Source organism: Nannospalax galili, unplaced genomic scaffold (genome assembly GCF_000622305.1).
Source record: "Nannospalax galili isolate Female #2095 unplaced genomic scaffold, S.galili_v1.0 scaffold612, whole genome shotgun sequence".
Lineage (NCBI taxonomy): Eukaryota > Metazoa > Chordata > Mammalia > Rodentia > Spalacidae > Nannospalax > Nannospalax galili.
The window spans coordinates 698,141-723,907 of record NW_008333388.1 but is presented as its reverse complement, the minus strand read 5'-3'; the positions used below and the strand labels follow the sequence as shown (position 1 = coordinate 723,907).

Here is a 25,767-nt window from a genome sequence, read left to right as displayed (position 1 = left end):
TACCAACGGCCCTTCTTCCCTCCACTTCGCCACTTTCTTCTCCTGTGCCAGGATCCTGTTCTGCTTGGCCTCAAAACTAGAAGCAGCTTATGGCCAATGCATAAGAATCATAGAAATGTGGCTGCAACAGTGTGGTGTCTGAACACAGACCCATCCATCCTCTGATTGTCCCCAGAATGTTCTTTTCATCGCTGGGTGCAGTGAGCCTTCAACCATCCCATGCTTAGTGAAGAAAGGCTGCCTTCTCCCAGTATGCACAGTCAGGATCTCAACAGATAAAGACTATGCAAAGTAAACCTAATTGGCATCAGTGAGACAGCGAGGGTCTAGGCTTGGGCTCACAGGTACCCTGGGTACCCCACTGCTGGGATTTGCCTTTGAAGACAGTACCATCCTTCAAACTGGACACAGTGGTTTGCCCATCTGATTCTCCAGGCCACGGAGAATCATGAGAGTGCACGTGAAGACACACACAAGCTGCAAGCTGCTGAGCCACTGTAAGCGCTTATCAGGGCCCGCCACTGCTACACCTCTGCTCCAGTTTCTCCGCCAGCAGGAGAGAATGACACAACCCCACATTTCCTCTCCCCTCATCAAAATGCTGCCAGAAGATCCTTAAATAGAGTCTAAAGTCATTCCGACTGGGGTAGGGGAGAAGAGGGCAGGGTGGACAAGATTATGTGACTAGGCCTCTCTGGTGTCCAGGCTGAAGTGAATGCGGGTTCTTTTATGCCAATCTTAATATACCTGTATCTATATGCCAATCTTAATATGCCTGTATCTATATGCCAATCTTAATATGCCTGTATCTATATGCATACGCATGGTTTACGGAATGAATACAAGTTGAAGAGGCTACAGTAAAGTTCAAGAGGTTCCAGAAGTGGAGATAGAGACAGAGACAGAGACAGAGACAGAGAATGAATATTGATAAGATAACCCACCAGAACAGTTCTGGGAGGGAGCTGCTGGTATCAAATTTGAGAGAGACACTTTGGCGCTCAGCCACTAGATGAAAAACCAGACTGGATGAGGGGCGGAAGATGGTGTGTCAGGTCCAGGCCCAGATCCATAAACAGGTTGATACATCAACAGCAGGGGACCGAGCTTAGCTGAAGCTCCAGGGACAGACAGAGAGTCTACTATTTGTTGGTCCTTGACCCACACAGCGGGCATCAGATGATGGGTTGGTGTGGAAATGTTCCATTGAAGGGTTAGATGACCGTTGCTTTTCGGAGTCCTGGTGAAGGAACTTGGTCTGACATATCCACTAAGCTCTTGGGTTTGATTTCCCTGATATAATTTTAATATAACCATGTACCCCACCATCTCCGTTCATCCTCACTTATATTTCCCTTTTTTATTCCAAGGAATAGCCATTTATTAATCTGTGCTGGATGTGTGATCCTGGAAGATGGTGTGGTTTCTGGGTTCACCTAGGGACTTCAGTCATTCCCTCTCAAAATGGAGGCAAGAACTTGTTAAAGGAAGTCTCCTAGGGCAAGCCTCAGTCTTCAAAAAAGCCACTGTTTTATACAATATGGAGTAAGTTAGAGTGGGGCACAGTCTCATCTCAACATTAGGACCAGTCATTTTGGGTAAAGGTATTCTCTAATTGTCTCTTCAAAGACCTTATTTTCAAATATAGTCACCTTCTAAAGTATTAGAAATTAAGGCATCAATGTATGGACGGGGCTGTGAAGTTCAGCCCTTATCAACAGCTTTGTGGAAGGACTACCTGTGACAGTACATGTAAAACATTTAGCATGATGTTGGGAACAGAGTAATGTTCAATAATGTGAACTATTCCTATTACATATGCTGTAAAGTGCTCAGGGGAGGGAGTGACATCTAAGAGGTCTGAAGGATGACAGGAACTGAGGTCAAGAGGACATGATGGAAGACGAAGAACACTAGGCAGACAGAATGCATAGATTCTACATGACACCGCTTTCCAAAATCTTACTGTGCTCACATATGACCCAGGGACCTTGTTAATTTGTGGAAGCTGATTAGGTACCTTTGGAATTTGTAGTAAAGTTTGCAGGGGATGCCAATGATGCTGATGGTCCCTGTTTCACACTTCCACTTGGCAGCAAGGTTCTAGCTGGTGCCAAAAATTTCAGGAGGAAACTCCAAGCTATTAAAGGATGACTGGCATGAAAATGGCAGGTGGGTCGGGAATGGGAACTAAAAAGGAATGAGTAGGAGAGATGAGGTGTGAGATGCTGATCGATGCCTACAGGCTGTCACAAAGAGACTTAAGTACCAGAGTAACAAGGTCTCCCAAATATAAAAAGCCCAGGCCCAGATGGACTCGCTGCTGAATTCTATCAGAGCTTTAATGGCTGAGCTATCTCTTCAGCCCTCTACCAAAGCTTTAAAGAACTAACACCTATGCTTCTCAAACTGTTCCATAAAATAGATAGTTAAGGAATACTGCTAGATTCATTTTACAAAGTCAATTTTACCCTGATACCCAAACCAGATAAAGACACACACACACACAAAAAATTATAGGCCAATCTCCCTGGTGAACATTTTCTCAATAAAATACTGGTTAACTAAATTCAATCATACATCAGAAAAATCATTTATCATGATCAAGATGTCTTCGTTCCAGGGATGGAAGGATGGTTCAATACATGCAAATCCATAAATGTAATACATCACACAAAGAGACTTGAGAACAGAAATCACATGATCATATCAATAAATGTAGTGAAGTTTTTGACAAAGTCTAACATCCTCTCTTAATAAAAACTGTGTAGAATCTAGGAACAGAACAAGCCTACCTCAACCAAATAAAGGTTGACTATAACATGATAAAGTTATAGTTAAGATTATTCTGAAACTTGAAGCATTTCCCATAAGACAGAGAACAAAGAAAAGATTTTCCCTTTCTTCAGTTAGTCAATATAGTGCTTGAAGTCATAGCTAGAGCAATAAAGCAAGAGAAAGAAACAAATGGGGTATAGACAGGAATGGAGAAGTGCAACTATCCCTACTTACAGATGATATGATTCTATGTGGAAGAGACCCTCTGAATTCCACCAGAAAACTCTGAGAACTGGTAAGTACAACCAGCAAAGTAGCAGCATTCAAAACCAACATACAACACCTCCCAGCCTTCCTATATACCAATAATGGGCATGCATAGAAAGGAATCAGGAAACAATCCCATTCACAATAGCTTCCGACAAACTTAACCAAGGAAATGAAAGACGTCTACAATGAAAAATTTGAAACATTGAAGAAGACACTAGAAGGTGTAAGATCCCCTTGTGTTCATGGGTATCCACATGTAGAGGAATGAAACTAGATCTCTATTTCTCACCCTGCACAATATCAATTCAAAATGGATTGAAGACCTTGCTGTAAGACCTGAAACTTTGAAATTCTGAGAAACAATAGGCAAAACATTTGAAAATCTAGGCAAGGAAGTTCTGGAAAGGACTCTAATGGCAAAGGAAATAATTTCAAGAATTGACAAATGGGATTGCAAGAAAGAGCACAGCAAAGAAACCCGTCATCAGCAGAGTGAAGACACAGCCTACAGGAGAGAAATCTTCGCTACTCCATCATCTAATAGGACTACTATCTAGAACACAGAACTCAAAAGACTAAATATCAAAACAACAGCCATCCAATCAATAAATGGGCGAGTACAGTGATGAAGAACAAATAGCCATAAAACATATGCAAAAGTGTTCAACATCCTTAGCATCAGGGAAAGGCAGCCAGAATGGCTACTGTCAAGAAAAGAACAAATGTAGGCTACCATGATGACTCGGGTAGTCAGTGCTTACCATGCAAGTGTGAATGCCTGAGTTTCATGCCACAGAACACACGTCAAAAAGCCAGGTGCAGGGCAGGCAAGATGGCTCGTCTGGTAAATGCAATTGCCACCAAGCCTGAAGTCCTGAGTTTCACATACACACGCAGACGCAGACACACACACACACACACACACACACACACACACACACACACACATATACACACGTAAATAAATAAATGTAAAAGAAATCTGGATGCAGTGCACTCCTGTAAGCACAGCTTTAGGGAAGGGTGGACACAGGACGACCCTCTACGGCTGATTGACCAGCCAGTCTAGCCGAATCAGTGAGCTCCAGGTTCAAGAGAGACTTCATCTTAAAAAATGAGGAAGAAGAGGCTGAAGAGATGGCTCATTGGTTAACTACAGTTCGAGGGGTATCTGACACTTCTGGCCTCCTTGGGTGCCGAGCCTCCGCCCCGCCAGCAAGGCAGGACGTGGAGCTCAGGATGGGGGCCGAGGATGGGTTAAGTGCGCTGTCCGCCCCCGTTTCGCCAGCCCTCCTCGCGGAGGACAATCAGACGCGACAGGGAGTCTTGTCAAGCAGGAACTCATTTATTGCAGGTGAGTTCATATAGGCAAAAAAACCGCAGTTTGGAAATCCCCTCGGAAACCCCCAATCAGCTTAAAGGTCAACCTGCCACATGGGCAGGGTCCCATAGGCGTCCACGTTGATCACGCGCTGATCACGCACCGCCCAGGGGTGCGGAAGGACTGGCATCCAATTCGATGTTCTTCAGGACAGGTCAGGCCGCACCCTGCTTACTTCCTCTAGGTGCCATCTTGGCAAGGCGGGGCCTTTAGGTCCCCACACTTGGGCACCTGTACCCACATGCACATACACACATAATTTAATAGATATAAATTAAATAAGGTGGAGTGTGCTTGAGGAAGATACCTAGTGTTGACCTCTGGCCTCCACATGCAAGCATAAAAACATGTAGGCACATCTGCACACATGAACATGTACACACACACACATACACACACACACACACACACACACACACACACACACAATGCTGTTGAAGATGTAGGGGAGAAATTCCCTTAAACTGCTGTGAAAATATAAGTAAAACCAGTAACAATGGGAATCAGTAGGCAGGCTCCTCAAAAACATTAAAGTTGACCAGATGGCTCAGTGGGTAAGGGTGCTTTCTTGCAAAGCCTGACAAACCTGAGTTTAATCTCCAGAACCTACATGGTAGAAGAAGAGAACTGCCTCTCACAAGTTGTGCAAGTTGTCCTCTGACCTTCACACACATGTCATAGCAGGTACACACACACACACACACACACACACACACACATGCACACTAATTGTAAAAAATTTAAACAAAAACCAAGCAAACAAAAGAACAACCATATGATGCAGCTATATCCCTGGTATATACCCAAATGACTCTAAACCAACAACCACATAAATCCTTGCACATAGATGTTTATTGCGGCACTGCTCACAATAGTTATAGAATCAGCCTTGGTATCTTTCAGCAAATGAATGGATGAAGAAAAAGTGGAGTTGTATTCAGCCATACAGAAGAATGAAGTTATGTCACCTGCAGGAAAATAAATGAACTGTTGGTTATGTAAAGGAAAATAAATCAGACTCAGAAAGACAAATATCACATTTTCTCATTTGTTCCTAGAATAACAGTTTGCTGATTACATACCAATACCATTTTATCTCAATTATTATGGTAATAATAATATTTGTAAGACATTGAATAGATTCTTTTACATTTATTATTTTTATGTTGTCTGTGTTGTATGCATGTGTGTGCATGTACATACAGGCTTACATGTCTGTGTGTCGGTGTGTGTTCAGAGGGGAACATCAGGTGTCTTTCTTGATCCCTTTCCATTTTATTTATTTATTTATTATTTATTTTTGGTCTTTTTGATACAGGGTCTCCCTGTAGCCCCAGATGACCTGGAACTCACTATGTAGACCAGGCTGGCCTCCAACTCACAGAGATCTGCCTGCCTCTGCCTCCCAAGTTCTGGGATTAAAGGCGTGCACCACGACACCCAGCCCCCATTTAATTTTTATGTGTAGGAATGTTTTGCCTGCATGTATGTAAGTGCACCTATATCATGCAAAGCCTGCAGAGGCCAGAAGAAGGTTTTGGATCTCCTGGAACTGGAGTTATGGATAGTTGTTAGCCACCATTTGGGTGATGGGAATCGAACCCTGGTCCTCTGCAAGAGTAGCCAGTGCTGAGCCATCTCTCCAGTCCCTCCACCTTATTTATGAGACATGGTCTCTCATTGATTGGTGCAGAGCTTGCTGCTCTTGCTAGACTGGCTGGCCACTGAGCCCCCAAATCCTCCTGTTTCTACCCCTTCCCCCCAGTGCTGGCGTTCTAGGTGCAGGTGTTCTGGGGCTCTAAACTAAGGTTCTCATGTCTGCACTTTACACATTGCTCCAGCTCCACAGCCCCTTGAATAAATTCTTTATATGCAGTATAAATTCCGTTATCTTCTTGGCTTATCAGAACCCTCTGAGACCCTTATACCTTGGCAGTTTGAACAGTACTGCTTGACTACACCATTGGATTATAGTAGAATGGAAGCCCATCCAATTACTTTAGAATTCTACTGCCACTTACCGTTTATGTAGGGAAATTGTCTTCATTGTTCATCATACTCGGTTCCTAACAATTCAATTTCGGTTTTTCTCAGCACTCAGGAGCTTCAAATCACAGTATATATACTATACTTTTCTAATAGTTTCTGGCATTTCATTATAGCAAGTCAGAATATACTGACAATTTTCTCTCACAGCAAAAACCAGTTTATGGTTATAGAATATTAAATATTTTTTTAAACTTAATGACATCATAGCCTTTTCATCATTCATGGTCAAGAAAACCAAAGGTCCATGGAATTCCTGGAGAATTTCCCCTCCTCTAGTAGAAATTAAGTTGGACTTTCTACTTTGGACATCTTCCATTCAGAGAACCTTTATTCATCCTTCAAGGCCCTGCTTTCAAATGGTATTTTCTCTGTAAAACTTTCCCTAGTTCTTCAGATTGGAAGGAAATTCCCCCTTCCACAATTGATAGTTATTATAGTGAACCTCATAAGGAAGGAAGACCAACATTCCAGTTAGAAAAATAGTTTCATAAATAATTTTCCCCATCTTCCCTTAGACTCGCTGTCGGTTTTCTTTTGCAGATAAGCTAAACTGAAACCTCAGGGGTGTCACTCTCATACCGTGTTTTTAAGAAGGGAACATTTTAGAAGGCCAAGGACACATGCCGTGACAAGCACAGTGTGATCTGGTCAGGTTTATTTTGTGTATCCTAAGACTGGCAAACTCACTGTGCTTAGGCACTCTATGTGAGAATTTCAAAGGCAAATGGCTCAAGCATGATTTTTATTCTGAAATAAAAATGTAAGAGACGAAGTGAAATTACATGCAAAACGGTGCCATTGCAATGTCTGGGAATCGTTCATCTGGGAGGCTGTGCCGTGTGACCCAGGCTTTGCTACAGATTTACCGGGGCAGCCTCTGCTGTCACTTGAGTTTTGTGTTGGGACCAGGATGAATTAGTTCCCCTCTGCAATGCACCTGCAGCCCCTCAGGGCTTGATGCACTTTTCTTGTTTCAGGTCATGGGTTTCAAGGCGTCTGAGGTGTAGCCCGTGTCCCTCATAAGCACAGGCGGTTCCTCTTGGTCCCCATCACTGCTTTCATCCTCCAGTTGTCATCTCTTCATGGTCAATCAGGAGAATCTCCACGCTCTGCAGAGCCCTTGAGGGGACCCTCCTCAATGGAGGGAGCCAGTACAGGATGTCTTCCCGTCGCGTCTTTCCGGATATGGAGTATTTGGAAGGGGCAAGGACCGGACCCGGGGTAGGCGAAGGCAAAAAAAAAAAAAGAGAGAGAGAGCGAGAGAGCGCGTTTCTCTGTAGGAACGTAAGTCCTTGACTCTCGCTGTGTTCCACCGGAGCTACAATGAGAACAACTTCCGTTCCGACCTCTACGTCTTCCGCCCGGAGTTACTGCCGGGTGCGACGGCCGCAGCTACTTCCGCTGAGTCCCTAGCGGCTTGGGGCTCGGATGCCCGCTAGGACGCGGCTTCCTGCTCCTCCTCCCCGGTTCTCCCTGCCCGCCCGAGGCCGGTGGCAGCTGCAGCGGCCCGGCCTCGCTCTGTGGCGGGGCTCGAGGCGCGGCCGCCCAATCGGGCGGGGCTCGTCCTCCCTACAGCGTCGGGTGTAACGGCATCGCGTCCCCGGCATCGCGCAGCCCCGGGGCTGCTGCTGCGAGGCCATGGAGTTCGCGGAACTGATTAAGACGCCGCGGGTGGACAACGTGGTGCTGCACCGACCTTTCTATCCCGCCGTGGAAGGGACGCTGTGCCTGACCGGCCACCACCTGATCCTGTCCTCGCGGCAGGACAGCACGGAGGAGCTATGGCTCCTGCACTCTAACATCGACGCCATTGACAAACGGTGCGCGGCCGGGGCCAAGGTTGGGATCTGAAAGCCCGGCCTGGCATCCGGCTTCTGTAGAGTCATGGCTTCCCTTGGGGCCTGACCCCAGCTGGGTGTGGTTTCAATATTCTCTTAAATTTGATTCCTTGACTATTTTAAAAAAACATTCATTTTTAAAATTATTTTATGTGCATGAGTGTATCTCCTGCATGCATGTAAATACACCTGTGTCGTGCAATCCCCACGGAGGTCGGAAGAGGGCGATGGATGCCCTGGGACTGGCGTTACAGATGGTTGTGAGTCACCATGTGGGTGCTGGGAACCGAACCTGGGTCCTCTGCAAGAGCAGCCAGTGCTCTTAACTGCTGAGCGGTCTCTCCAGCCTCTCTTACTTTTTTGAGTTATTATTGATTGTCAGTCTCATTTGTGAGAAAAAAAAAAAAAAGTGTTTTTTCTTTGGACACAGGATCACCTCTTGTAGCCCAGGCCAGTTCAGATTCTCAAGCCTCAGCCTTGGAAATGTGTGTTGGAATTTTAGATGTGTGCCAGATGCCTGGTCACAGTGAGGAAAACTCAACTGAGTATATTCAGTGTTTATGCTCCATGAAAGCTTTTTTTTTGTCTTTTTGAGACAGGGTCTCCCTGTAGCCCCAGCTGTCCTGGAACTTACTATGTAGACCAGGCTGGCCTTAAACTCACAGACATCCGCCTGCCTCTGCCTCCAGAGTGCTGGGATTAAAGGCATGTGCCACCACGCCTGGCCATGAAAGTATTTTATCTGTCCTCAAAGATGTTTAAAGTTGAATGTGGTGGTACACACCTATAATCTCAGCACTAGGGATGCTGAGCCAGGAGGATGGCATGTTTGAGGACAACGTGGGTCAAATAGGGAAGACCCTTTTAAAGTTCAGTTTATCCTACTCCTTTCTGGGTCATCGATTTAATATTTCCCACTGAGAGTGATTGTTGGTCATCATTACTCATTTTGGCTTGTGAAAGCGTGAACTAAATAACCTTTATTCTCCCACTCCATACTTTATATGTGCAAGACAGCACCAAATTTCCCATCTGCCCAGTGTTCCTGTATAGTAGCCAAGAGAAGGAAAAACGACTATCCAATTTACTCCAAAGTATGAGTGCAATATAACTTTCTGTTGCCTCACAGCGGAATGTGGATGTTATGTCTAAGGGGTTTTTGCCTTGATAATCTGAGATGGTAGTGTTGCCGCAGGTTTGGGTGAAGCACTACTAGGTCCTTCATTCATACAAGCAGAGGGTAGGCTCCTCAGTTCACCTTTCAGTGTGTAGAAGTATGGAGTGGTTTCTGTTGCATGCATGGTAAAGGCTGAACCCCATAGTCTGGTCCTAACTTATTTTCCTATCAATTTTTCTTGCCATTTATATGATTTGTAATTTCTTACAGATTTGTGGGATCTCTGGGTACCATCATCATAAAATGTAAAGATTTTCGAATTATTCAGTTGGATATTCCTGGGATGGAGGAATGTTTAAATATAGCCAGTTCCATTGAGGTGAGTATTCTGTAGACAGACACCTGAAGGGTAGAAGATGTGCTGTGCCTCAGTGCAGCCTTACCTTCACTGGATGTTTGATTTTGTTCTTGGACTCATACTGACCTAGGAAAAGCCCCGCCCCGGGTGTAATGTCACCTTAGTGTAATGGGACCTTTTTTGTGCTTACTGAAATTTTAGTGTTGCTTTCTGTGAGTGACCCTAATTCCACTACTTGCTTAGAAGTCGGAGTTTCACCTCAGTTACTGGATGGACTCTCCGTGAGTTCATATTGCTGTTTCACTTGAGACATATGAGCTCTTGTTTAGAAAAATGAACGCCTTGAGTTCATGCTTCCTGTACAAATCCTGATCCTTTCCTCTGCATGAAGGACAGTTTGTGAACATTTTTCCTGATTTAATGGATTTCTTGAAATAATATCCTATGTGGAATTAAAAATATTTTTATTACATTTATTTATTTATTGTGTGGGTGTAGGTGTGTATATATCTGTTGATGAATGTGTTCCACACGTGTGGTGGTCAGAGAACAGCTTTCAGGAGTCAGTTCTCTTCTTCCATCATGTGGCTCCTCGGAATTGAACGCAGGTGCTCAGACTTGATGGCAAGTGCCTTGCCCACTGAGCCACCTCATTGGCCCCTATGTGGACTTTTAAACCAGTGAAACAAATGCAGTTAGAAATGATTTTGAACACGTTATGATGGGTATGTATGGCGGAGGGGGGGAGGCGGGGCTGTAGAGGCTCCCATTGGCTGGATTTTTCCTGTTTTCTCTAAGGGCTTTCCCAGATGCTGAATATCACAGTGGAGAGTGTTTACTTAATTCTCTTCAGGATTGGCATCAAGACAGAATTGTTTTCTTGAGTGAGTGTAGTATATCTTTTGACATAGATACAACTCTGGACATTTGAACATTGTATATAATCCTACCAATGTGCTTAATCTTACTTAATCTTACAAATGTGATTATTGTAATAGTGCAATTTCACTCGTAATTTTTCTATTTGTTAGGTTGTGACCCTTGGATAAAGTACTTAGCTTGTCTGATAATCAGCTTCCTACTTATAAACGGAGGATACCGTTACCTGCCTCTTAGGACTGTTGTAGGATTGCGTTCTTGGGTATATGAAGAATGCGCAGTGTAGTAAGTGGTTGCTTCCTTTGAGGGTCTTCTATCATTTACAAAGTTTCATGCTGAGACTGTGGTAGAAACAGCCACATCACATAAAATTCACTGTTTTAACACTAAGCTTACGATTTGGCTTTGTCTAGGAAGTATTTTCACACTGTTATGAACATTAAAAGCAAGTAACTATCAACAATGGTTCTTTTATTTTTTAGTATATCTAATTTTATGTATTTGTTTTCATCACTTAAGATTAGGATTACTTTGCAGTTACATAATCAGTATTGAACATTGATTCTGGCCGCACATGAACAGAACTTTGCTTAGAGAGTTTATAGTCTCAGTTGAGGAGCCCACATTCCATTTTCTTCTTCGTTCTAACTATTTTGATATATGCCTAAATTTTAAATTGCCTTTTAAAAAATATTTTATAGATTTTTTTAAATTTAATAACCACATGATTAGAAGAAGCATTTCATTCATTACAGCTTTAACATATTCAGTAACAATTTCCAGAGCAAGGATACATCTCTTTCAAAAGTGGCTGTAAATTTTTAGGTTCACAGTTGAATTAATACAGTTATACAATATTATTTTTATTTTATGTGTTTGAGTGTATTGCCTGCATGTATGTGACTGCACCCGTGTCGTGCAGTGCCGCGGAGGTCAGCTTCCCCTGGAGCTGGAGTTAAGGATGGTTTGTAGCTGCCTCGTGGGTGCTGGGAATCGAACCTGGGTCCTCTGCAAAAGCAGCCAGTGCTCTTAACTGCTGAGCCATCTCTCCAACCCCTAAATTGCCTTATTTTGAGTCTCTGGTACTAAATTACATCAATTGACTTTGTGTTTAAGTAATTTCTAGATAATTATAGTCAGGTTGCTTTTTTTTCTCCTGCCTGTGTAACCAACTTATGTGTGGTTTTTGTTTGTTTTGGTTTTTGTTTTTGTCTTTTTGAGACAGGGTCCTCCTGTAATGCCAGCTCGCCTGGAACTCTGCTATGTAGACAGACTGGCCTTGGTCTCACAGTGATCTGTCTGCCTCTGCCTTCAAGCACTAGGATTAAAGGCATGCATCTTCATGTCCAGCTTTTGTTTTGGTTTTATGTTCCCCCACCCACTCAAAGCAATAGGTTTAGCGGTTGAGAGAGGAAAACCCTACAAATCTGTGATTAGAATTTTGTTTGTTTTTTATCAAGAATAGAGATGTAGAGGAAAAGCCAATGTGGTTCGGAGTAAATGGCACGAAACCTTTTTGCCGTTGCTCAGTTTTGCTTGAAGAAATGACATGAACTGAAGTCTGTTGTATAACTGTCATTGGAAGTGTGATCCTGATGTGATCAGATTCCACTCCATGAGTGAGAAAGCAGGTTGAAATGGTGTCCACTAATTGGGCAAAGGAAGGCCCCTGGCTCACTTGAGCTGAGTGCACCTAGTCTAGCAGGAAGGTAGGAGAGTGCCTGACCAATTGGCAAGTCACCCTAAGAAGGAGATGTGTGTGGCTGCACCTCTGCATGTGTGGATCTTAGAGTACTTACGATGTGCCAGGCAGTGTTCTAAGCCAGTTAGCTGCACAGTGGATGCTTTCAGTTAAGACGGGATGTTTTCCCTTGCCTACCTTTTTGTTCTGGCCCTCTGTGACTCGCAGTGGTGAGGTGGCTAGCTTGTGGCTCCCAGAGATGCTGCCTGTGGTGAGGCACAGCAGTGAGGAGGGCAGACCCGTCACCCACATGCTGATGACACAGTTACTTTCACTTCAGTTTTTAGCATCTGACACTGAGTGGTTGTCTTAGCTGTGTATATTACACAAAGCCCCATAGACACTAACACGCCATGTAGAAGCCCTGAGGGCTGAAAGAAGCCGTAAATGATGGGCTATCTTTATAATTTAACCTCAGAAAACAAATGGCTCTGTTGAGTATTGATAGCACATTGAACATACTTGGTGTATAGTGAACTTAGTGACCCTGCTTCTACTTTGCCCTGGCATTCAGGCAGCCCCCTGCCTGCTTACATCTGAATTTAGAAATAATGCAGTAAGTGAATCATGGCATAGTGGAGCTGCTGTTTGTCATCCAGAATGTCTATATGAAAACATATTTTGCTGCTGTGAATAGAGTCCCATTCGGAGAGTAACTGGCAAGGGCTCAGGTTTTGAATTGTAGCAAGAAGTTTAATGAAGGTTTTTCTTTGTTTTTTGGTTTTTTTCTGCTGTGTAATGTCAGCTGCTTTTTGGAATTGAAGTGCTTTCAGCTCTCCCAGGAGTGGCCCCTGACTTGCATTTTCAGCAGTCGCTCTGCTGATCCACGGCTGCCCTGACCTAGGTCAGACCTGCACACTGATCTTTTTGCTTCTGTGGTTGCAGTTGGCAGTCAAAGACAAAATAGAAGTGTTCAGAACAAAACTCCTGACCCACATATATGTGTGCTTGTGTATTTTGTGTTTAGTGAGCATTGTAAGGGAAGGCTTCATGATTTCCTGTTTGTTTGTTTTTAAGACAGGGTCTCACAATGTAGCCCTGGCTGGCCTGGAACTTGCTATGTAGACCAGGCTGTCCTCCATCTCACAGAGATCAACCTTCCTCTGCCTCTAGAATGCTGGGACTAAAGGTGTGCACCACCATGCCAGGCAGCTTCGTGATTTATGGACAGATAGAAAACAATTTTGCATGGGGAGGTTTGTGTTAAACTGTTGAACTAGGGCTGAGTGTGATTGCATGCTGCACCTGTGATCCCGGCACTCAGGAGGCAGAGCCAAGAGGATAAGAGTTCAAGGCCACCTTAGGGCTATAGAATCAGTTGAAGACCAGACTGGGCTACTTGAGACCCTGCCTCAAAACCTAAAACCAACAAAATCAAACTGTTGACCTCTCTGTCCAGTCTAGTGCTGAGTAAATCATGGGCCCATCCTTTGTTGGGCTAACCCCACACTGACCTAGAGGGGGTGACTGCCCTAGTTCTGATTGTCTGATTCCAATTGTTACCCCCGGGAGCAAGCCATTGGGCCTCCCTTCTTCTGAGTGAGTGTGGCTATATCACAGCAGTTTGAGTTACACTAGGTGGTTAGGTGCCCTTTCTTTCCAGCCCTAGAAATGCTTTTTCCATAACTACTCTAAAAAGATGTGTCTGTTAGGTGCGGGAGGAGGTTCTGTCTGTCCATGTCACTAACCAGGTTTTCCTGGTTTGTCACCCAGAAGTCAAGTGCTCCAGATAAATATGGAATTACTGCTCCAACTTGAGCCTGGGTCACCGCAGCATGAAGTTAGAATAATGTCTGACTGATTGGCTGAACTCTCTAGGAAGGAGGCACTGAGCATTGATGCAGTCTGCATGTGAGCTTCTTATGAGAGCTAAGCTTGAGCTCCATTTTATTACGTGCCAGGCACTGTTCTGAGCTGGGCAGATGCTTGTCTTTCTGAAAATCCCAGCAAGCCCGAGAGGTGGGTGTTGCTGTTCTCTTCCATTCGGTTCAGGAAGCAGAGCAGCGGGAGGCTGTATGACTCAGCTCCTGGGCAGCTGGTTTGGAACCTGAGTTTCTGACTCTTGACAGCTGACCACAGAGTTGGTCTTTTTGGAGACAGGGTCCCCTTATAGCCCCGTTGGTCTGGAACTTGCTGTGTAGACCAGGCTGGCCTCAGACTCATAGAGACCCACCTACTCCTGCCTCCTATATGCTGGGATTAAAGATGTGCAGTCCTTGCCTGGCTTGATCATCCTTTTCACAGTGACCAACAGGCACTGGTTATGAATAACTTGCAGTGTTTATATAGTTAAAATTGGAATTTTCAGCTAAAACTCTCCTAACTAACCTAAAACTCCTTGTTTCCTGATGCTCAGAAATTCTTGGACCTTTTTATTGAGTCTGTTAAATTGTGTCAGGAAGTGTTTTTTTCATAGTTCTTTGTGAACAGGTGAGTGTTCCTTTGTTTCCGTCAGGCAGCACTTGCTGAGTGTAGGCTGTGTATGTGTTGTGTCAGATTCCCTGTTAGATGCTGGAAGTGTGGACTCTGGCTTCGGTCTAACTGTAGCTATGTATAGAGGTAAATACAGTGTTGAGCAACTGTATTGAGTGCCCTCGTTACCAGTCACGCGAGCTAGCTACCGTTTTCTGTTTCATGCTGTTGAACTTTTGGTTTTTTGCCCTCTAGGCATTGTCTACCCTGGACTCGGTCACCCTGATGTACCCATTCTTCTACCGACCCATGTTTGAGGTGATAGAGGACGGCTGGCACTCCTTCCTTCCTGAACAAGAGTTTGAGCTCCACTCTTCAGCTGTGAGTTAATGTTTGATGTTTGTGGTTAACGAGCAGTAACCCAGCACCTTATTTTGTTTGTGAAAACAATCATTTCCCCTTGAAGACTAGTGAGGTGGAGTTGGGCTGTCTACACTAAGCTTAGAGACTGTGTTGACTGTGGCAGCACAGCCTCTGCCATTCGAGCATTGGTACAGTTTGTTCCATGTTGCGGCTGAAATTGCTTTTTCTTCCAGTGGATTAATGTGCGCCACATGTTTTTTTTTAAACTGTTATTTATTTCTATGTGTCTGTGTGTGGGCTTGTGCACTTTGGACGCCTTGGAGCTGGAGTTATAAGTGGTTATGAGAACCAAACTTAGATCTTCTGCAAGAGCAGTATGTACTCTTTAACCCCTGAGCCATCTCTCCGGCCCCCAAATGTTTTTAAATTTTGAAAATGGCATGTGTAAAACATTAAGATTTGCTTAACGATAGCCCTGGCTTATTGTGACTTACTGAATAGGTGTCTCCCTAGATACAGCTTTACATGTAATAATAGTTTGGAGCCATCCTTAAAAAGTGTATAGAACCCACAAGCCCAGGACAGCACGGAGAACCAACTAGCTCATAAGCCTCTGTAGGTTTATAATTTGGGCTGCCAAGAACTGGGCTTGCTCTCTTGGCTATTTTCTTTCTTTCCTTTTCTGTCATTGGTCCATAGCTGGTCACTGGGGAATCGAGAAGTAGGGGTTATGGTGCCATGAAGTTGGAAAAGAAAGAAAAGCCATGGTGGCCAAGAGAAAAAGGAAAGGGAGTTTTACTTTCCATAAAGATGGTAATATGGGGCTAGAGAGATGGCTCAGGGGTAAGGAGCACTGGCTGTTCTTGAAGAGGACCTGGGTTCAGTTCCCACCACCCACATGGTGGCTAACAATTGTCCAAAACTCCCCTTCTGCATGCATTGCATGACATGGGTGCACTTAGATGCATGCAGGCAATACACTCATACATATAAAATAAATATATATATATTTTTTTGGTCTGTTTTGAGACAGGGTCTCCCCAGTATCCCCAGCTGGCCTGGAACTCACTGTGTAGACCAGGCTGGCCTTGAACTCACAGAGATCTGCCTGCCTCTGCCTCCCCAGTGCTGGGATTAAAGGTGTGCGCCACCACGCCTGGCATAAATAAATTTTTTAGAAAATGGTCATATGGAGTTGGGCATGGTGGTGCACACCTTTAATTCCAGCACTCAGGAGGCAGAGGCAGGCTGATTTCTGTGAGTTTGAGGCCAGCCTGGTCTACATAGCAAGTTCCAGACCAGCCAGGGCTACATAATGAGACCCTGTCTCAGGAAAAAAAAAAACCCAGAAGACCATTTTTATGTAGAATATGCATTACTACTGTCATTTATAATTATATCAGTGTCTTCTATTTTTTATTATTTATTTTTATTTTATGTGTATGAGTATTTTGCCTGCGTGTGTGTAGGTGCACAAAGGTGTTAGATCTGGAACTGGAGTTATGGGTGGTTGTTAGCCACTATGTGGGTGCTGAAAACCAAACCTGGTCCTCTGCAAGAGCAGCAAGTGCTCTTTTTATAGTTTTTTGGGTTTTGTTTTGCTTTGTTTGGTTTTTTGGTCTTTTTGAATCAGAGTCTCCCTGTAGCTCCAGCTGGCCTAGAACTCACTATGTAGACCAGGCTGTCCTTGAACTCACAGAGATCCACCTGCCTCTGCCTTCCAAGTGCTGGGACTGAAGGTATGTACTGCCACACCTGGCTAAGAGCAGCAAATGCTCTTAACCTCTGAGCCAGCTTCCTAGCACCCTCTTTTTGTTTTAAAAACTGCATTATAAAAAATAAAACCAACCAACCAGATATCTCCTAAATGTGCCTTGTGAAGCTTTTGAGATCATGGTACTTCTCTTTTGTGTTATCTGACCCCACAGCTGTTGCACAAGAATGCTTAGTTATTTCCTGGGTAGAAAAATAGCAGTCATAGGTGTTTCAGTGGGTGTTTGCACAGATAACTGGCCTGTGGTTTATCTTGGAGTTAGGTGCCAAAGTGAACCAGTCCCAAGTTTTCATCTACTGGTCAACATTTGCATTATCCCCTTGTGCCCAAATCTCCTGTGCTAAGTGCATTCGGTGGTGTTTTAGTGCAGGAGGAGCTGAACACTCACAGCGTTGCTTGCCGTAGAGGACAGCCCTAATAGTTTTCTTCATTCCAGTGTGCGGTGTCTCCCTGTGAACCTCAGCCTACTGTTTCTGATGTTAACCTTGAATTACACAGATTGTGTTTTTCCTTTACCATGAATTAGTCTTTGGATTAAGAATGTTTATATCCCGGTTGAGGTTTTTTTCTATAGATTTAATATGTTTAACTTTTCTCCATAATACTGACTTTAGGGCCTCATTGTCTGGCTGTTTGTCTCAGCATGACCTTCTACTAAAATATGTGAAGCAGTTCTTTTAAATATGTAATGTAGCTTGGAACTGTTGTTAACCTTTTAAGATAGCCTAAAGTTGCATTAGCTTTTTTTTAGAATGAAATCACTAATGAAATAAGTAAAAATTCTTGTATCTTTCTACATATATTATAAAGAGAGCCTGTATTTTTATTTTGATTTTACTTACAGCCATAATTCCTTCCAATGAGAGATTTCCTTTTAATATTGGCTAATTATATGAGCATATATTTGAAGTTCTGTTTTCCTTTACATATCGTAATCACAGACTTAATGACACTGTCTTTACTGATAAGACTTCTATTTGTTGCTAGATTCTGAAGTTTAAAGTGAGCACAGCGTGGCTCCTCTGTGCTTGTTCAGAGTCTATTGATTATCAAAGTCAAAGCGGTGAGGTACGCCCTAATGAAGGCACCCACACAACATGGGAGGAAAGACATTTTTAGCTTTGTTATAGACAGTTCTGGTGCAGCATGCTGAGATGTGCCTTATGGGCTAGTGTGATGTAAAGATGTGTGGATTGGTAGCAGAAGGTTTACAAAAGGGTTCAGGAAGCAGAATTCAGATGAGCTGGGGGCGCTGCCTGGACCGCTCTCTCTAGTGTTCCCCTTACTGTGCATAATAAACCTTTCTTCCCTCTTAACGTTTGTGGCTTATGTACTAAGTGTAAGGTGGAACAGGGGTTCTGAGACGGTAGCTCAGTGGGAGTGTTTGCCTAACATACATCAGGCCCTGGGTTCAGACCCCAGCACTGAAAAAGCCAACAGCAAAATCTCATTTTCTAGGATGATATCACTGAAACAGACAGGAAGAGAAGTTCATTGGGCAGAGAATGAGTTGAATTTAGATTTGGAGATGCAAACTTGAAGGACTTGTATGATAAATGGTATTAAATATGGTCAAAATGCAATGTGGCCTGGAGCTTGTTTGAGAGAGCTGTATGCAACAGGGAAAGCTGGCTGGCAGTGGTCACAAGGCATGTTCTAAAAGGCGTCGGGGGAGCCAAAGGTGCCTCGAGGAAACATGTAGAGGAGGGGAACAGAGCTTGAAGGGGGTGTGAGCTGCTAGAGTGGACGCTTTGCGGGGTCAGGGTCATGGGGTTGTTGTTCCTGTCCGTATTCCTGACGCATGACCGGCAGGTGGTAAGTACTTGTCAGGCGAGTGAGAGAATGTCAGAATGTGTGTATTTATAGAGTGGGACCAAAGGGCGGGGGGCAAAATGTCTGTCTGACATTAGAAAACTTAGTTTATCTCTAGTCTTTGGAAGATTTTATTTTATCTTATTTTTTGCCAAGTGCAAAATTCTCTTGTCATATTATTGCCTGCTCCTGCTCCTGCTTCTCTGATGTGTTCAAGGAGGATGTGAGGTGTGAGAAGAGCAGAATGTTTAAGTAGCTGTAAAGAGACCTTATGTTGCACCCCAGGTAGTTAAGTCTTTGGCTCTTTGACCTTGTGGAACTCAGTTTCCTTGTCTCTAGAATGAAAGTATTGGCCGGCCTGTTCTCCAGGCTGCTTGTACTTTTACGCTGCTTCTTCGAAAGTTATGTCAGATGCTTTGCTGAAATTCACAGTGTATCTGCACTCCCTTAACCTGCGTTAGAAGTTAAATATGCAAAAAACAACAGTTAGGGGCTGGACAGGTGGCTCAGCAGTTAGGAGTGGACCTGAGTTTGGTTCCCAGTACCCATGTCAGGTGGTTCCCAGCCACCCATAACTCTAGCTCCAGAGGGACCAATATCCTCTTCTGATCTCTGCAGATAGCTCCCCCCACACATATTTTTTTAAAGAAGAATCAAAGAACGTTCAAATACTTTTTGAAGAATAAATATTAACAAAAAATTCGGTGCATGGCGTTAATAACCAAGACAGATGATCAAAGGCAGGCTCTGTGAACTTGAAGACAGAACAGTGTAAGTTATTCAGTAGGAAAAAGAGAGGAGGGCGATAGAAAAAAAATCTAAAGAAATTACATTGAGTTTACAAATTTGATGAGTTAGGAGGTAGAGACAGGAGAATCAGTGAACTGACTCCCACACTGCATGCATATGGACTAGTGCGTGCTTGGGCACGTGTGCACACACACATGTGCACACACATACACACACAGAAGATAAAATTTGTAAAAAAAAATTTGAAAAAAAAATTAATTTTATGATTTGATCTTATAAATTAAAAAGTTTGTTAAGTTAAATTTTCTATTAGTGTAACACAGGGTTGATATTTTAGGCTAACTTGGATTTGTAGGCTCATTAAGTTTTACATACATACTGATTGTTTTTACCTGTGAAAAGCTTTTTACAGGCGTTTTCAGTGATGACAGCTGCTGTTTGATCGTTTCGCACTGCGTACTTCAGTCTGAGAGCACTAAGTTAGGGTTACTCCATCAGCTCAAGCATGCCTCGTCTTAGTGGTCTGTTCTTACTGCTTTTTTGTCTGTAATTGATTTTTTATTTTATGTGTGTGAGTGCCTTGCCTGCATGTATGCAAGTGCACCCATGTCATGTAGTGCCACAGAGGCCAGAAGAAAGTGCCAGGTCTCCTGGAACTGTTAGTGTCATGTGGGGTGGGTGCTGGGAACCGAACCCAGGTCCTCTGGAAGAGCAGCCAGCGCTCCCAACTGCTGAGCCATGGCTGTATTTCACTAAGGGAAAGAACTGTCTTTAGATCTTTGTGAGGCAGTCTCGTGAATGGGAAACTTAAGCTGTGTTGTCTGAATCATGGTAAAAACTGATAGAGGAACTTCAAGACAGCAGGGATTGCCTAGCAGGAGGAAGAACTTTCTAGGAACACAGATAAGTGAGCAATGCTGGAAGCTGGCCTGAAGAATGGAGCTTTTTCCCCTCTATGAGAATGAAGTATAGGCTAGGTATCCTATTAAGTTCCTATAAATGGCTTCTTCATCACTGGAGACTGATCTCTGAGGTCCTTCAAATCTTCTTAGATTGTTTTGTGATATTGAGATACTTGCTTAGCTTTGAAGTGTTTTGTGTTTTTCAGACCAGTGAGTGGAGATTAAGCTACGTCAATAAGGAGTTTGTCGTCTGTCCTTCCTACCCACCAGCTGTCATCGTGCCTAAGTCCATTGATGATGAAGCCCTTCGGAAGGTCGCAGCATTTCGACATGGAGGGCGCTTCCCTGTGCTGAGCTACTATCACAAGAAGAATGGCATGGTGAGTGCGGAAAAAAGGACTGCTCGGGCTGCTGACAGGCTTGGCCGGGCTTGGCCTTTCCCTGGAGGCTCCCTTTTTCTATGGACCTTTTGGCGGAAGTCATTGGCCAGATTGTTGCCACTAGTACTTCCCTCATGTAAATTCCAGGGAGTCAGGAGTGGCCTTTGTCCTGCAGAGGACACTGAATTCCTCCCGTGCTGCTGCTCAGCTTAGGAAGCTGGGCCTTCAGAACACAGTGTGGGGGAAACTGTTGACTTACTCTTCAGATAGAAAAGTCTGACATTTCTCTGCTAGAGTCACACTTAGATATTTGATTTTAATTATTCTCACCAAGTTTCTTCCTGAAAGGTGCCCTGAGCAGACACTTTTAATCTACAAACAGAGGACTGACACCTGCCGTTTCCTGTAGGAAACAGGAAAATCAGGAATGCAGTAGTCAAGAGCTTGTGCATGTGAACTTTCCAAATGCTTTCTAAGTTACTTTCTCTTCTCTCGTTATTCAATGAACGCTGCTTCTCATTTTGCATCCAACAGTGAACTGGTAGACAGTGACGGTTTTCTTCTCCTGGCCTTTCCCCTGGTAAACGTGGAAAAGTGGACTAGTGTAAGTTTTAGACTCACTGGTCTGTCAGCAGGCTGCCTGTCTGGCTTGCTCAGTGTTGTTATTACAGAACATTTAAAGAATAAGTTATAATGCATTTTTTTAAAGTTTAAAAAAAAATACTTACTATTTGTTCATTTATGTGTACGAGTGTTTTGCCTGCATATATGTAAGTGCACCCATGTGTGCAATGCCCTTGGAGGCCAGAAGAGGGCATTTTTGATCCCCTGGAACTGAATTAAGGATTGGCTCTTGTTAGTCACCATTTTGTGTGTATGAATGTTTTACCTGCATTCTAGTTTGCTTTCTATTGCTGTGATAAATCAGTAACCAAAAGCAGTTTGGGGAAGAAAGGGTTTATTTGACTTATAGCTTATAGTCCCATCATCAAGGGAAACCAAGGCAGGAGCTGGAGGCAGGAACTGAAGCACAGATGATAGAGGAACACTGTTTACTGCCTTGCTTCGCTCAGCCTGCTTTCTTATACAACCCGGGACCACCTGCCCTAGGGGTGGCATCAACCACAGTGGGCTGGGCCCTTCCACATCATTCAACAATCAAGAGATGCCTCACAGACATACCCACAGGCCAGTCTGACAGGGAAAATTCCCCAGTTAAGGTTCCATCTTCCCAGGTGTGTCAAGTTGACAACTGACACCCTCTAACATGACCTGTATACATGTAAGTGTACCTTGTGCTTGCAGTGCCTCCAGAGGCCAGAAGAGGGCATCGAATCCTCTGGAACTGGAGTTACAGGCAGTTGTGAGTCATCATGTGGGTGCTTGGAACCAAACCTGGGTCCTCTGCAAGAGCAGCAAGTGCTCTTAACCACTGAGCCATCTCTCCAGCCCTTCGAAAGCATTTTAACAACTGACACTAAATACAGTGTTGTATTTCCTGGTGGTATCAGTTTATAATCATTGCTATACTGTAAAAGGAATATAGAAAAGTTTTTATTCTGAGCCAAATATTAGTGGTCATCACCTGGTAATACATTCAAGTTACCCCAAGTGACATGTCCCACTGGATGAGGTCACACATAACAACAGCACATTGGTGAGAGTCAGGTAGGCAGGTTACGGCAAAGCCGGGGTGCCTCTAATGCAGATTTCAGATATTACAGCAGTCTCAGCTGTAGGGCTTATGAGATCAGAGGTCAGCTAAGCTTCATGGTATAGTCCACACGTTTAGCCTAGTAGTCATCAGGATTTTAGGTCAGATACAGAAGTCAGAAGTTGTTTTTGTTGGGCTTTTATTATTCTAACAAAGACACAAGAACATTTAGTGGAGGAAGGACTTACTTAGGTTCCTGGTTCAGATGTTTGAGTCCTTGTTTAGCTCAAAAATGGACTCCATTGATTTGGGCCTGAGGTAAGGCAGAACACCATTGTGGTGGAGCTCAGGGAGGAAGAGGCTTTTCACCACAGCAGCATGAGACAGGAAGGGCCAGGGACAAGGGTAGCCCCCAGGACATATCCCCAGAGGTCTGCTTATTCCAGCCAGGCTATACTTCCTAAAGTTTCCACTGCCTTCCAAAACATCACCACCAGCTGGCCACTAGACCTATAATATCCAAGCCAGTATGAGATTGCTATTAACAGGTCCAACGATGGCAAGGAGAATTTTGACTGCCAGCCCATAGCATCCCAATTCTCGACAGTCCAGACAGCCTGCAGAATAGTTAACAGCATGTACCAATGGGTTCTTCAAACAGTACCAAACTCTTCACCAGGAAGATTAGTTTAAGGTACTGATTTGTAGAGAAAAGCTTAGAAAGCAAACCTTTCAAAATACATAGGTGGTAGTCTTTAGGGGCAAGTGTCTGCAGTACAGAAAAGGACAAGAGACACTAGAGAGAAAACAGACCAGCAGCTTTCACAGTACTGAAGATGATTCCCCAGCAGGGATGCTAGATAAACTTTTTATTTATTGAGACAGGGTCTTACTGCATAGTCTTCTTCCTGCAGATAGACCAGGCTGGCCTGAAATTCACAGAGCTCTGCCTGCCTCTGCTGGGGTTCAAGGCCTGTGCCACCACGCCTGACCTATAAACTTTTAATTTTTCATTTCTTTTTGTAATTCTTGCTAGAGCCTACCAACCCTGTGTGTATGGGTTGATGTTTATTCTTCCTTTCAAGACTTGATGTTAGTCTGTCAAATAAACTGATGGACACATAAAGGGAGAGCGAACATACGGACTTTATCTTGTGTCTAAGAGGGAGCATGAGGCTAAGAGCTGTGAGGTGGCCAAACCTCATAAGGAATTCAACAGAGAGAGAGGCAAGGGCTTCTGGGAAAGAGGTAGTGCAGGCCATGGACGGGTGGTTGGGATAGATGTGTATAGTAAACTGGGTTGGCTTGTTCTGCAGTTGAAACCGTCTGAGTAACAGCCATCTGTGATCATCTGCAAGGTACTAGACCCTAGTCTCTTGCTGTAGGCTGGAAGGCAGGGAAACATGATAGCGTCCTCTGCTACTAACGCAGACAGGTGGGTACTACTTTTTGTGAAAGGGGAGCTTTTCAGAGCCGTTCCTAGGTCTGCGAGGTCTGCAGTTATTTGGGGTGGCACATTTTACTCCACAAAGTCACTGTTTCTTGGCTCATGGACCATTATTGTCTTCATTACAGGGCCAGGTCTACCGGTTTCATGAACTGAGTGAGTTGCAGTGCTTGATCTTAAAGAAGTGAAATGTCTGTGTGAAAACATTTTGAGATATCAGGAAGAAAAATTGTGTTGAGGTGCAAGGCTTATTTTGTTTTACAGTTATTAACTGTTAATACGTGCAGGGTTTTCACGTGTGATGTTTTCGTTGCACTCTGTTGGTAGAGCGCCACGTGATTGTTTTTGAGATAACCCTAATCCAGCCCTGTCTTGGGTTTGCAGTTTTCAAGCCACTGCTGTTGACCTGTTGGCATACTGTGCTTTCAGGTGATTATGCGCAGCAGTCAGCCTCTGACTGGCACAAATGGGCGAAGGTGCAAGGAGGATGAGAAGCTGATAAATGCCGCCCTCAGGGCAGGCAAGCGGGGCTACCTCATTGACACCCGGTCTCTAAGTGTGGCTCAGCAAGCCAGAGCCAAAGGAGGTGGCTTTGAGCAAGAAGCACATTATCCCCAGTGGAGACGGATCCACAAGTCCATCGAGAGGTAAAAGATGCTGGTTCCAGGGGACCTCGTGTGCTCTTCTGGGTTCCATGGGCACTGCATGACACAGGTACACTTACAGGCAAAACACTCACACATAAAATAAGAATAAAAGAAGTGAAAAAATTTTGGACTCAGTGGGGACTCTGCAGGCTGACTTAGTGGGTGAGGCGGAAGCTGGTTCGAAGTCACAACTACTCAGCTTAGACCTACACATAATTTAGGGGCAGTAATTAGTTGGGCAGCTCTTACTGTGGTTTGTTTTATTTTTTTTTCTGGTCTGGTTTCTTTTTAATTTTAATTTTAATTTTTTTGTCTTTTTGAGACAGGATCTCCCTGCAACCCCAGCTGGCCTGGAACTCACGGAGGTCCGCCTGCCTCTGCCTTCTGAGTGCTGGTAGTATGTGCCACCACACCCAGCCAGCTTTCTTAAGGCTTAATTGGCAAAATTTATGCATTTGCCAACACAGAACAGCTCTTACCTCAAAGGGAATAAGAGCAAGTTTATTCTTGAACCAAATACGAGTGACTGTGGCCCAGAAGCCCAGATTCAGGTTGCCCCAAATAACATTTCAACGTGCAAGCAGCTTGTGCGAACAGATTCACAAAGTTTTTATAGTCACAGATCAAAGTCATAAATCAAGGTATTTCCAAGTGCATTAACAGGAACATCAGGTAGCAGGTTACAGCAAAGGGGGAATCTCTGCCAAGTCTCAGGGCCCGCTCTTGACACTCTCCACTTCCATGCTAGTAGATGCTAGGGGGTCCACCCAGTTAGTTCATTCCAAAGTTCTCCCAGTGGCTGGAAGGTTAGGTCTGAGGTGGAGGTGGGTGGAGAACATGGGAGTGGACAAGATACAGTATAAGATAAATTGACTCTGAATCTGCAGCATCCCAGCTCCACAGTCACAAAGTTCTGATCAGTCAGGAAGCTTTGTAAACTCTAACATAGGTGTGGCTATTTTCTGGGAACTTGAGTTCACACATTTATTGTGCACAGTTGCTGTGGACTGTGAAATGTTGAAGTGATATGCCCATCACCTCACCCACTTACTTTTCTGTGGCACGAATGTTTAAGGTCTCTGTTGGCAGTTTTCAAGTGGTCCTGAGACTGGAGGCACTCCAGTGTATATCTATAGAACCATGCTTGCCGTATCCTAAAAGAATGAACCCAGAGGTCAAATATTGGTGAAGGAAACTGGGTTTCTTGCAGTATGG

General features: G+C 44.1%; 1 protein-coding gene across 2 annotated transcripts in view; it reads left to right on the top strand.

The window, feature by feature from the left end:
* Positions 1–7,817: 7,817 nt before the first annotated feature.
* Positions 7,818–25,767, top strand: part of Mtmr9 (myotubularin related protein 9) — a 32,921-nt gene continuing 14,971 nt past the window's right edge. Inside the window, exons 1-5 of one of the 2 annotated variants that reach the window (XM_008828093.3) lie at positions 7,818–8,298; positions 9,704–9,812; positions 15,079–15,204; positions 20,631–20,804; positions 24,335–24,552. In XM_008828093.3, the coding sequence (XP_008826315.1) occupies positions 8,117–8,298; positions 9,704–9,812; positions 15,079–15,204; positions 20,631–20,804; positions 24,335–24,552 (809 nt within the window). In that variant the 5' untranslated portion in view covers positions 7,818–8,116. Of the gene's footprint in view, positions 8,318–9,703; positions 9,813–15,078; positions 15,205–20,630; positions 20,805–24,334; positions 24,553–25,767 lie in introns of both variants that reach the window. The other variant, XM_029561109.1, reaches the window with a different exon arrangement.